At 37.8% G+C, this 14,183-nt stretch overlaps 1 protein-coding gene across 2 annotated transcripts; it reads left to right on the forward strand.

Annotated features, from left to right (window-relative positions):
• Positions 1 to 2,075: 2,075 nt before the first annotated feature.
• On the forward strand, positions 2,076 to 14,183 carry slc10a1 (solute carrier family 10 member 1). Of its 2 annotated transcripts, none has more exons than XM_067383934.1 (6): positions 2,076 to 2,357; positions 3,078 to 3,477; positions 7,900 to 8,104; positions 11,513 to 11,691; positions 11,838 to 12,034; positions 13,650 to 14,182. In XM_067383934.1, exons 2-6 carry the CDS (start codon positions 3,122 to 3,124, stop codon positions 13,685 to 13,687), a joined length of 975 nt encoding a protein of 324 aa, XP_067240035.1. In that variant the 5' UTR covers positions 2,076 to 2,357; positions 3,078 to 3,121; the 3' UTR covers positions 13,688 to 14,182. The 2 variants fall into 2 exon arrangements, with proteins under 2 accessions (XP_067240035.1, XP_067240036.1); XM_067383935.1 differs by lacking the exon at positions 2,076 to 2,357 and adding an exon at positions 2,730 to 2,945 and having other exon boundaries at positions 13,650 to 14,183.

A 14,183-nucleotide genomic window follows, 5' to 3' on the forward strand; every position in this document is an offset into this window, starting at 1 on the left:
ATATATATATATATATATATATATATATATATATATATATAACCTTCTGCAGTTAATATAAAAAATGTCCAGATGTCAATGAAAAATACTTTCTTTACAAAATCTCTGAGAATAACATACTTTTTTGTTGTTATGACTGTGACTGTCAAAAATTAAATCTGTATAAAGTAGTTTATTTTTTCATTTTGAAATTATAAATGTCTAAATAATGGTTTCAATACTCTGACATACATACATACTATAAAAAAAATCCATTGTAACCAATAAAAATGCATACATCTTATGATCCTAACACACATATCTAGATAGAATACAGCAAACCCATATCAAATATATGTGCTGGTATTTTATAAGACCACATAACTTTTATGATTAAAATTCAATTGTTCTGTACAGATTATAAATAAACAGTCAACATAAAGATCAACTGTCAGACTCCCTAAAAAGCAAGGCAGATAGTTTATTTTTTCCCTCTCTCCTCAAAATAGTGCTACAGATAAGGAGCTTAAACAGTGGATTATAAGAGCTGCTGGATCAGTAAAAGGGTAAAAACAAGCACATAGTTGTGTTCACTCCCCCAACAGGGTCATAGTACCAAACAGGGGGGCTCATGCAAACACACCAATACTGTCACTGACCCTTTCTCATTGCCCTATCTTTGCTCTGACCCACCTTATACCACAACAAATAATATGTGACCCACCAGCACCCTTCCCCCATATTATTATATATATGTGTATATATATATATATATATAATTTATACATATATAAGTAATAAGTCACCCAATTTGTTGGCTGTTATTGCAATTAAACATTCATTAACCAACCAACTTCTCATTTACTTATCCATTAGCTTTATGTCCTTTTGAAATTCTTCATATAGGCCATGCACATTTTCTGAATCCATATTGTGGTCAAAGAATGTACACACATGGGGTGTCAATACTAGGAATGCATTGCAGTCCTAAGGGCAAAACCCCTTTCAGACATTTTCATAATGTTCCACCTCCATTAGTAATGATCCATTTCTGCACTTCCAACTATCTGTTTTCTAAATGCTATACTGGCTGTGGAGAATGAAATGGACTACAGGAGTCTGAAGCGGGATGAAGGGTGACTGCTTCATAAAGCAGCATTGTCTATGTGGCAGCTCGCAACTGAGCTCAGACAATCTATGTGGCCCACCAGCACCCTTCCCCCATACCTCCTCAGGGGGGCTCTGCTTCACTGCAGGATTAATCTGACCCACCCAGACCCCTTTGGTGAACTGCAATGCCAGTGTATACACACATTAAATAAGTCAAATTAAAAAATACAAGTACTCTCATAACACTTCATAATGGAAGATGCACCGTTATATTAAATAAAAGCTTGCAAATACTTAAAATATGACATAACATATTTTAACATAAGATTTGTAATTTAATTTTGTTGGACCCTAAAGTATAGTAACACTTTTTTTTTTTTTTTTTTTAGATAATTTTGTGTTTCAGATACATAGAATGTTTAGCAAGTATTTCATATTTAACACTAGATGGCACTATACATTAAGAATATGCCTAAGAAAAAGCTTTTCAGATTAAAATGATGTTCAAATGTTTATGATTGGTTGTTCAAATGATTTTGATTAATTGAAAGTACCTTTATATAATATAATGTAATATAACATACTAAAAAAACATAACTGGTCTTGATTTATTCATAGTATTGTTGTTGATAATCTAATCTAATATAATCTATTATAATATAATATAATATAATATAATATAATATAATATAATATAATATAATATAATATAATATAATATAATATAATATAATATAATATAATATAATATAATATATGGGTTTGATTCCCAGGGAATGTAACCTGAATACATAAATCGCTTTGAATAAAAGCATCTGCCAAATACATAAATGTAAATTATTATTTTGTTTTCTCCCTTACCTGGCTGACTAACTGGAAATATACAGCTGCATTGTGTAGGATGTGGTTATAGACGGTGGGTAGCAAAGAACACGAGAATCGAAATCTTGCAAAGATTTCAGCTTTGAAACTTGAATGACAAAGAACATGAAAACTCAACAAGGAAATAATCTGCATAACATAACAGAATTTGCTACAGAACAAAATTTGGAGAAAAGTATGAAGGATCGCATACATTTCTTGTTCTGGATCATTAATTTAATGTTGATTCCAATACCAATAGATAGTAGCTTCCTTTAAAAATAGTTGCCATTGTAACATTCCATGACAGTTAAATTCAGTTAATTGCATCAGTTACAGTTAGTACAACACAGAAGGAACTTGAAGCAAGCCATTCATTTTGTGATCCTCTGCAGAAAGCATTGTCTGTAAGTTTTGTGATTAATTTGTATTCAATTTGTTACATTTACTATTTATAAAGCTGTTTAATGTGGACTGTTAGCCATTTTAAGAACTATAACAAATTCATATTAGTGTTATTTTATTGGAGATAACAAAGTAGTTCTATTATATTTACATCTCCTTTCTGTAGTTTCACTCTGTTTCAACATATTCATCGTGGTGTGGAATAAAGCAGCATTCTCCCACAAGCCTACGTGTTGGAAAGAATTTACCTAGTTATTTCTGATGCCTAATACATGTATGAAAAAGGTTGATAGTATGTTTCAAATGAGTATATTTTCAATTATGTTCTTTTTTTGAAACAACTGCACGGAAAAAAGCTGAAATCTATGCGTGTTTGGTAACAGATCAGAGTACAATTGTCTCTGTTCAGAAATTATTACATTATATTAAATGTAAATAAGGTGAATGAAAACGGTTATAAATATCTTAGCCCTTAAAGGGTTAAGGAACAAACGGGTTGAAAAGAAACACTAGATCAGAGGACAGATAGGAGACCTCTATTTTTTTCTCACTTGCACAACACATTCACTAAAGCACTACATGAATCAGAGGTAGGTTTGAGATTTATCTATCTACTGAAAAACAAACATTCTACTTTTAACAATCTTTGTTATTTGTTGTTGTTTATTGGATTACTTAAATGTTATTTTACACTTTAACTTCCTTTCTTTTCTATCTCACAGCTTATGAAAAACATAAAATAAATTCATCTAAAAAAAAAAAAAAGATGGATACTTTCAATCAAACCAACTCTTCAAGGAATGTAAACACCACTCCTGCATTGAATCAAAATATGGACAAGATCATCGGTTTGGCCTTAATTGTCATTCTTTTTATCACCATGGTGTCTCTTGGTTGCACAATGGAGATCCCAAAGATCAAGAATCATCTCACAAAACCCAAAGGGGTGGCAATTGCAGTTTTGGCTCAATATGGTATAATGCCCCTCACAGCCTTCTGCCTAGCAAAGCTGTTTCATTTAGGTGCTATGGAGAGCATATCTGTGTTAATTTGTGGATGCTGTCCTGGAGGAAACATCTCAAACATCTTTACTCTGGCCCTTCAGGGAGACATGAACCTCAGGTAATTCTTGAGACAATAAATATGTAACAATAATAGAATAAGGAAAAAGATGAGCTTCATCTTATTGAGAAATCTGCTGCAAAAATGCAAGACCTATGGATTTCCTTTAAATAGTTTACATAGCCAATTGAGCAATAACAGATCAGTGACAATCAGCAAATCAGGTGTTTGTGTGTTTTTAGCCCAGATGTTTGCATAGAATGTTCAAGTAGCCTAGGTGAGTTAATTTGTTAAAACTATACAGCTTTTTATTATTTAGAAACCCTAAAAAATAAAAAAATTGCAGTTAACTTCATTATTTACTGTAGCACACATTCCAATTCCAGTTTTGAGGAAAGATAAAGCAAAACAGGATGTTTTTGTCACTGATCTGCTGCATCCTCTAATGCTTTTCTCGTTAAAGTTTCTATAATTATATATCTTTCATACTAACAGAGCTTCAGTTTATTGCATAAAGCATACCGTTGGAATGATCTCATATATATTATCATATATATTTTTATATATAATAATGATGTGATATGGTAATAATAGCCTGGTAATGAGCTGTTTTAAAATATTTCAAAATTATGTCTTAAAGCCCCCCCTGTGGCGACAATCAAGTTTTTAATGTTGTTTATGTCTATGGGCCCTATAATACACCCGGCGCAATGCGACGCAAGGCGCAGCGCAAGTGTGTTTGCTAGGTTGCGTCCGGCGCCGTTCCCGTTTTCCCTTTCGGCGCCACGTCCTTAAATTAGTAGGCTAAATGCATTTGCGCCAGTTAGTGCGCCCATGGGCGTGCTGGTCTAAAAAAGAGGTGTGTTCAGGCGCATTGCCGGCGCATTGCTATTTTAAGGAGCTGAAAATAGACTGCGCCATAGACCAACTCAAACCTGGTCTAAAGTCTAAAGTCAATGGCGCAATATTTTTTTTGTTAGAGCGCGTTGGTAGAAACTGCACCTCTGGGCGCGTCCACAGTGCGTGTTGACTTTGCTTATTAGACACAGGGATACGTATCACACAAATATGCCAAATATTAAAAACAAAAGGATTACAGTGTAAAAGAATATTATTGTGTAGGCTACATAAATATAAAAATGTAATGATGAATAGTCATTGTGTGTATTAGAATTAGGATACCTATTTTCAATTCAGCCTATTACTACTTATAATGATGAACGAAACTGGCTAATTAATTGAACAATCTTGCCAATACACACACATATTAACTGACTGATCGCGCGGAGCTATTTGAAAGCCTGCATCCAAAGCAGACGACTGAAAGATTGACTGGCCACTTAACAGGTAATTTCAGCAAAACATCACTCGTTGAACTCCTCAGTTGAATCGGTGTGTTTAATAAGTCAGTGTATTTTATAATGTTATATGTTATATAATATATAATTATATAATATATATAATGTTATATCCTGCTTGTCCCATAGATGATCTGCTCGCGCGCTTTAACTTTGCGCACGAGCAGATCAGTTTCTTCGCTTGAAAAGCGTTCAGCTTTTCCGCCAACAAATTCCGGCATGTAAATAGCAATCCGCCATGGCGCAAGCGCATCTCGCTCTTAAAGGGAAGGGGAGATGACACTCTGATTGGTTTATTGAACGTTATGCCCATTACTCATTAAGAGAATAGGGACAACCCATTTCAAAAATGCGCCCCGGCGCACGGACCGTTTTTCCGTCGTTAAAATAGCAAAAGTGGATTTGGACACGCCCTGAGTGCACCTGCGCCATGCGCTTCACACTTTGCGTTTAGATCGTTAAAATAGGGCCCTATGTGTTTTTAATATTCTTTAAGACAAACCATGTGCAAATTCAAAAGTCAACACCATTGCTGAGTATTTTCTCATTAAAACTGCAGTGATCTCATGGTTTGAAATCGCTGGTGTTTGTGATGTCACAATTCATTAACTGACCAACCAGGTTATCCCAATATATTTTTCTGTTGATATGATATTGAACTATAGCAGGTGTATTACGATGCTATGATGAGCTATATGCCTTTCTCCACTGACGTTCTAAGTTGTTCAAATCCTTTTGATTTTTAAGCTGGGGACACACTTAATGACTACTGAGCTCAAAACACATACACTGTCTCCTTTGAGCAGATTTAAATACTTGCACACAGAATATAAACACCGACTGAATGCAACTGGCTCTGGCTCAGACTCTGACTCTTCGCGTTTGGACATGATCGGTAAGTATCAAATTACATTCATAATCGGCCTTACAGTAGTTAAGTGTGTCCCCGGCTTTTTTAGAAGGCAGCTGTCTGACTCTGATATGACAAACAGGAACGTGGTTTGTGTAACATTAGCAAATTAGCAAAAAGCAATTCCTTTGTGCAGCATTTACCTCAGCAAAATGGATCTCTGGGCCCATGAGAGTGAGTGGAGGCGGGGCTAATTAGCATATTCATTGATCCGTGTATAATAAATGAGGCAAGGTGTAGAGTTACATTTAAGCTATTTTAAGGCATGAAGAATTTTTTTCACAGGAAAAAACATTTAAATATGTTATTTTAGTGATCAAAATTAGTTTTAATGGATAAAATTATTGACTAAAGGGGTACTTTAAATATGTCAGTGCCATTGTCTCAAGATGCACACCAGTAATGTTTTTTTTTTTCTAGGTACATTTATAAAAGCTAATTAAATGCTCTAATTGAACTAAGGCCTAATCTTGGAGAAGGATCTGTGTGTGAAACTGGGCCCTAGATTCTAAGTTTATTCTAGTGAATTGTTTCGCCTTAAAAGTTGCTCTCTTTAGTGTTGGAAAGTCCAAATCATTCTAATGACTTTGTTTGAACATAAACAATGAATCAATTCAGTAATTCATGCTCTTTTGCACATTTTAGACCTTCTTTTGATACTCTGAAATGATACAAGGTACACTATTTAACATGTATGCTCTGTTTTTGTTTAGTTGTAGTTCCTGTACCTGTTTCCTTTGTTCTCATTTACCAGCTACTAGTTTCTTTCTATGGTTAGGCTACTGATGAGTTACACACCTGCTTCTGTGTATTGCGTGGTTATGTTATTTCACACCCTCATGTTGTTTCAAACCCGCAACGTCTTCAGAACACAAATTAAGATATTTTAGATGAAATCCAAGAGGTTTTTTATCTCCTATAGAAAGCAACGAAGTTACCACATTCAGTATCCGGGAAGTAGTAAAGACATTGTTAAAATAATCAGCATAACTAGTGGTTCAACCTTAATGTTATGAAGCGATGAGAATAATTTTTGTGACCATGTTTCTGACAGAGTTGACACAAACAAAATGAATAAATGTTAATTTTTAGAAGAAACTTTTTTTTTTTTTTTTTCATAAAAACATGTTCCCTTACATGGTCCATTATCTGAGACCTTTCTAATAATGTAGTATTAAAAATATAAAAACTAACATCTAAAACCTTATCACCTTATCTTAAGAATCAGTGAACGTCATTAATTTAAAAATATCTAATTTCTAATTAGAAATTTTATGCAAAACAAAAGCATAAAATATTGCACCTTTATGCACAGATTACATTCTTTTTTTATTTGTAGGTGTTCGCATGTGCCACAAACCATATTCATCTGCAGTCACGCAGAGCCAAAGCACAACCAAAACAATGTTCTTTCACAAAATGCATGCAGTTTTGTTTTTTAGCCACTAAAGGGGCCAGAAGTTACATAGTGCACCTTTAATATATTATCTTATGCTGGATACACACCACAAGATAATCAGGGGGGCAACACAAGTGGTACGCATGTGTGCATGCACGTTAAAAATAAACAACGCGCACCAGAAAACATGGAAGGAAGTGCTTTTGAGTACCAACATTTTTGAGGACCGGTTCACAGGGACGCGTTTACTTACAGGAGCAGGATTTTTCTCCATCTCTGGTAAGATGTCTGTTCTTCAATTATTATTTGGGCAACGGATCGCAATTAAACCGTTATCTGTATAGCCACACACCCCTGAAACGCGTGCATGGAGAGAGAGAGACAGTCAGACAGTGCTCGAACAACAAATTAATTTACTTGTGCTTGAACGGACACATACACAAAATTATGTCAAAATACCTGTCTCTGCAAGTATTCTCTTGGTTATGCCGTAAGTGAACAGTTGAGAAAGAAACCGGATGTGTGCCAGTTTTTCGGTCCGTGCTTTCCTTCTTAAAGTGACAGCAGCCTTTGCTGTTGTCTGTGTCATTAATTAATGTTAATAATTAATGTCGGCGTCAACACTTCTCGTTTACTTTGAATGGGTGACGTCATGTGTTGCCAAATTGAATTGTTGTGGGTTCTGTTTGGATTTGGACAGCAGAGGATCAGCTTGGAGGATCAGTTTTTTTTGGTCTCTCACCTTTTGAAAATCTTATAAGTTTGCAGTTCTTAATTGAACTATTTCTCTCTCTCTCTCTCTCTCTCTCTCTCAGTGTTGTGATGACTATGTGCTCCACAGCACTGGGATTGGTTATGATGCCCCTCCTGCTCTTAGTGTACAGCCTGGGTTTCCCAAACCTGGTGGAGTATGTTCCTTTCATTTGGATCACTTTGACCCTGATTTTGATCCTGGTTCCCTGTGGTATTGGGATCCTGATCAACTACCGAGTGCCCCAGTATTCTAAGATCATCATCCAGGTGTGTGTTAATTCATGTATGGATACTTTAACAATTTCTAGATTGTAATAAACAGAAATTAAACAAAAAAATTTCCAAAAATTGTGCTGTATTTACAGTGCACACACACATTGTTCCTATACGAACGAATCACTGCCATGCTGATATTCGTAAAACAGCACCATGATGGTCATTTGTATGTTGCCAGGGTCTTATGTTTCCCAGATTAATATGTCACATAATGAACACATGAAAAGGGTCCTATGTTCCCAGTTCAATGTCAATGTCAAACTGTTAACACACATTAAACTCCCACGACGACGAGTAACACTGCTTTTATTTAACAGTTGAGTAAACAAGATGCTAACACTGCGTGGGGAAATCTTTTGTCCTTGATCATTCCAAATTCCTGATCCCGTGGAGTATTATTGAAATGACTGGATATTGCAATAAATGTGACAGCACTTCAACTAACATTTTAGGTACAATTTCATTTAATGCCGATGCACATCAAGGATAACTAGAAAGATAACATCTCCAGTTCCCAACGTAACCTTGGTTCCCTGAAATGAAGGAATGAGATGTTGCGTCATTCTATGGCACTCTGGTGAAACACCTTTCTCCGAGAAATACTGAAGCCCGATGCATCTCCAGTTACCAACATAACCTTGGTTCCCTGAAATGAAGGAATGAGATGTTGTGTCATACTATGGCACTATGGTGAAACACTATGGTGAATGTGAACGTGAGTTGGCTAAGTGACGGCAGCTTAGGCACCGCCTTGTTATGACAAACATAGTAGTAATAGAGGAGGGGACGGTGCTTACCCAGCCACTATAAACCAATGCCAAATCACAAGTAGGGATCGTTCAACCCTATCGTGCTTTGTAGAAACTTGACCACCATGTCATTCCTGGCTGCTGACTGGTTGTTAACCTCGCTTTAAAATGATAAAAAGGCAGCAGCATATACTTTATAGAAGGCGTGTTGTCGCTCTCTAGGCATTCTTGTAAGGACAGAATGACTGGCATTGAGCAATTCACATGGTTCTCCTCCCTTGAGCTCTCATAATCTTTCCATCAGTGTAAAGGTGCCTTGTAGAAGCTTCAGTAATCGTATTCAGCATGCACTGAGACAGAGTAATTAACGCCACCAGATGTGCAGATCCACAATTCTGGATTGGGATGCCAGATAAAGCCCTTCTCTTCAGAGAGGTGGTCTTCCCTATTCGGGATGGACCGGGTTGGATATGAATATGATGGTGACAAGCCATTGTGGCATCTCTATACTTGAACATGGAGGGCATACAGTCTCCTTCCAAGTGGGCATGCAGTCTCCTTCCAAGTAGGCCTTCTGTTATATAAAAGACAAAGTAACTGATTCTGGGCAATTCTTCGGTGCTGTAGTCCCGTGTTTCAGACCAGTTAGTGAACTCTAACAAAGCAACATTCGAAAATGCCTGTGATGAGGCCTGTGATGTCTGAACATGAGAGCAGGCATATTTCAGGAACTGCAAACTTCAGGAATTGCTAAAAGTATTGGGATACCCATCCAAATCATTGAATTCGGGTGTTGCAATCAATTCCATGGCCATAGGTGTATAAAATCAAGCATCTAGGCCGGCAGACTGCTTCTACAGTCATTTGTGAAAGAATGGCTCGCTCTCAGGAGTCAGTGAATTATATTCCACGGTCAACTGTTAGTGGTATCATAACAAAGTGGAAGAAATTGGGAACAACAGCAACTCAGCCACGAAGTGGTAGGCCACGTAAAATCACAGAGCGGGGTCAGCGCATGCTGAGGTGCACAGTGCGCAGAAGTCGCCAACTTTCTGCACAGTCAATAGCAACAGACCTCCAGACTTTGTGTGTCCTTCAGATTAGCTCAGGAACAGTGCGTAGAGAGCTTCATGGAATGGGTTTCCATGGCCGAGCAGCTGCATCCAAGCCTTACATCACCAAGTGCAATGCAAAGCGTCAGATGCATTGATGTAAAGCACGTCGCCACTGGACTCTAGATCAGTGGAGACGTGTTCTCTGAAGTGACAAATCATGCTTCTCTGTCTGGCAATCCGATGGATGAGTCTGGGTTGTGCGGTTGCCAGGAGAATGGTACTCGCCTGACTGCATTGTGCCAAGTGTAAAGTTTGGTGAAGGGGGGATTATGGTGTGGGGTTGTTTTTCAGGGAAAAGGAACTCTTAATGCTTCACATATCAAGACATTTTGGACAATTTCATGCTCCCAACTTTGTGGGAACAGTTTGGGGATGGCCACTTCCTATTCCAACATGACTACCAGTGCACAAAGCAAGGTCCATAAAGACATAGATGAGCGAGTTTGGTGTGGAGGAACTTGACTGACTGACCTCAGCCCGATAGAACACCTTTGGGATAAATTAGAGCGGAGACTGCGAGCCAGGCCTTCTCGCCAACATCACTTGTGGAAACCTTGTGGAAAGCCTTCCCAGAAGAGTCGAAGTTGTTATAGCTGCAAAGGGTGGGCCAACTCCATATTAAACCCTACGGATTAAGAATGGGATGTCATTAAAGTTCATGTGCTCGTAAAGGCAGGCGTCCCAAAACCTTTGGCAATATAGTGTATAATCCAGTCTCTTGCTCAAGATGATAGTGAGGAAGAGCTGGAGGAGGAGCTCTGATACTGATACACTTTGTGTTTGGAAATATACACATATATTACACCATCCAAAGGCAAGGAATACTAACGCTCATAGATGGATGGACAGAGTGGGAGGCACTCAGGCACTGAGATTGGTCAATGAAGTTGGAGGCCAAATGCTAATTCCATGTGAAGGCTATCCAAATCTGGAGAATCCAGATTACGTCACAATGAGAGCAGTTAAGACCCTCATTGGTGTACGAGTATTTTATAATGTAATTATATTTGCATTTATAGGCTGTCTAAAAGCTGAAAAAGCTAAGTTAAGCTCCACCCATTACATCCAGACTGGGTGCTGGACATTTGGCTCTTCAGCGAGCATCACTTGCTCTAACCTTAACCCTAAACCTAGTTAGGTTATGCTCCACCCATTTGACCCATTTAGCTCTGCAGTGAGCATCACTTGAAAAAAATCCCCAACACAAACAGACCGGAACAAGAAAACACAAACATACGCAGGATTAGAGTTATAATGAGATTTCAGCCTAAGGCTACCAAGTGTTTATGCCCTCATAGAACTCTTAATTTTATTTATAAAGCTCTGACATGTGATCTTGTAATTATGGTAATTCTAACATGTTGTGAAAACACTATATCACTACCAACACTTTAGAACACTGCTCGACCCATGCAAACTGCTGTATTGTAAAGGATAATCCTCTGGCTAAATGTCATCAGCATAATAGACAAATTGTATGAATTATAAGCATGTTCTGCAACTATTTTCCTGTTTTATTCCCTGTTGGCTTGTAGGTTGGGTTGATGATCTTGCTGATCTCCTTTGTTGTCATTGCTGTTCTTGCTGGTATAACTGGTGGAAGAAAAATTTTCTCAGTGCTATCTCCTCAGCTTATAGCCACAGCTGCATTGATGCCATTGACTGGATACATATGTGGATATTTCCTGTCCACTCTGTTCAGAATGAATGCACCGTATGTATGTCCACCAGGATATGAAATTGTATTGTATCTGGCCAAGGTTTAAATCCATTTTCAAGATAGTCAACCAATTGATTTATTGTTCAGACACAGTGCATTTTTCATTCGTGTGATGTTTATTTGTGTCCTTGGGTCCTCAGTTGCAGACGGACTGTTTCTGTGGAGGTAGGCTGTCAGAACATCCAACTGTGTTCCACAATCCTGAAGGTGGCCTTTCCTGATGAGTACATGGGTCAGCTGTATTTCTTTCCTCTTATCTACCTTGTGTTCCAGATAGTCGAGGCTCTTATCTTCATAGTCCTTTTCAGATGCCATCAGAAGCTGAGACCATCCCAAGGTACATGAACTCCATTAAACTTATGAAATTACATTTCTATAACCCAAAGTATACTTCACGAGAAGGTCAGCGTTCAGTGGGCGACGCAAATTTTGTCATCAGAAGAGTATGCACACCACCGCATTTTTTTTTTAACTGTGTGTATTTTTCACAAGGTGGCGTCGTTTTACAGGGTAGTCGAAGAAAACCTGCACAAACAGAACATACCGGAAAGCATGCAAGCTACAACAACAATGCCCGAATCCCAAATGGCACACTTCTACACACTTGCGGTCTTGTGGACTTAAAATGGCTGCATGTTCGTTAAGTCCACCAGACCTTAGGGTGTCCATTCATCATTTTAGGTTTCAGAAGGGTGCTCGCGAGCCCCCTCTGCGGCCAATATGTACACTTCAGCTGAGCCCGCAAGTTTGTGAGCTACTCAGAGGATTTTACCTGGCAGTCAAAGCGGCATTACATCATGAAAGTGCGGACTCAGAGGAAGACTATCACGCTGCATTCACAGGGGGTGTAGGCGTTAACTCTTCTCATTTACTTTGAATGGGTGACATCATGCGTTGCTGAACTGTGGGTTCTGTCTTGTCGCGTAGCTTCACTCGCGTTGCAAGCGGCAGAAGTTGAAGATTTCTCAACTTTTCAAGTGCCAATGCAGGCGTCAGCCAATCAAATCGCCTTATGCAAACACTCTAGAGCAGTAGCTAGCCAATTGTGTTCATGCAACACCGGAAAGTAATGTGATTGGCTGTTATCACAATAACGGTCGCATCGACACAAGCTTCCGACGCACCCGCCGTCAAGCGTTAATGCAGACGCCCCATGTGAATGCAACTTGAGGGTTTAGGGTGCCATTTGACATTCAGCCATTGGCCGAAATGCGTATGCAGCAGCCAAGACCGAAAGTGCATAGAAATGTGGCATTTGGGATTCATCCAATGGAAGGCTATAGATCTTATGGACCAGAGAAATGTGCACGCAGCCATCTTTAGAATTTTGTCTATACAGGTAGCCCTGTATATTTCTATGGCATCTCTGTCAAAGAATAATTAGCTGGTGAAGTGGATTTACTTATTGTAGTTAACAAAAGTTATCATGAACATTGTGATGTTTAAAGCAGATGTCTTAACAAATGTCAGTAGACTGGGAAGATTTTAAAACTAACAGTTCATTCATAAATACATAAAATTGCTGTGAAAATACAAACCGGAAGTCAAAGACAACAAGTGCAATGCTGAAAAGGGGAGTGGCTACATAAGGTCTTATAGACGGCAGATTGTGCGAAGAGGTTAGAAAGTATCCTTTTTTGTACAACTCTAGCATGAAAGAATACAAATATATTAACATGGGCTGTAACTCGTGGCAAGAGATTGCTCAAAACTTGAACGCCAAGTCAAGTGAAGTATACTTTGCAAGGCTGTGCATTCATACATGTATGCTAGCGTAGCTATGTGTTAAAAAAAAGAACTATACCCAGGGCTTAAGGAGAAAGTTTACCAACGTATTTTATCTTTAAAGAAAAAGAAAAAAAAAATTAACCTTAAAATTGATGTAGCACTTATTTTTAAATTCTCATAAGTATTATAAATACTTAAGAACTGTTTTCTCTTCTCTTACACAGAAACACAAGTGTACACAGCAGTGGTGCCTACCCCCTGACAGTGACATCTTATGGGACTCTATAGTGCTTGTTAAGCTGAAAAAGCAATGTTATGACCAAATATCACTATACGCTGAACGGTTTCATTCCACTTTTATAGAAGAGTAAATCGATGAAACAGTAGGTGCAGAACAGAATGGCCAGTTTTAAAATGATTTTTGTTTACATTGAAATACTGCTAGTAACAATAAATTTGACTGTAGAACCTAATTGTTCTTTTGTACTGTCATCTAGTCATAACTGAAACACTTATAATTGTTTTAATGCCATATAAATAATAAAATACACTATAGACTTACCCTAATAAAATGAAATGACCTTTTTTTTTGTAGTATAAGTTTAAAAGTAGTGGTTTTCATTCGGGTTATGTAATTGGAGGATTTGTGTACTGTATAACAGGCTATGTTTTCATATAGAGGGTTCGGTGAGAATACACTGTTTATGAACCTTTTTTTATATATATACATATATAGTGGGTACGGAAAGTATTCAGAC

Source organism: Chanodichthys erythropterus, chromosome 4, assembly GCF_024489055.1.
Source record: "Chanodichthys erythropterus isolate Z2021 chromosome 4, ASM2448905v1, whole genome shotgun sequence".
Taxonomy (NCBI): Eukaryota; Metazoa; Chordata; class Actinopteri; order Cypriniformes; family Xenocyprididae; genus Chanodichthys; species Chanodichthys erythropterus.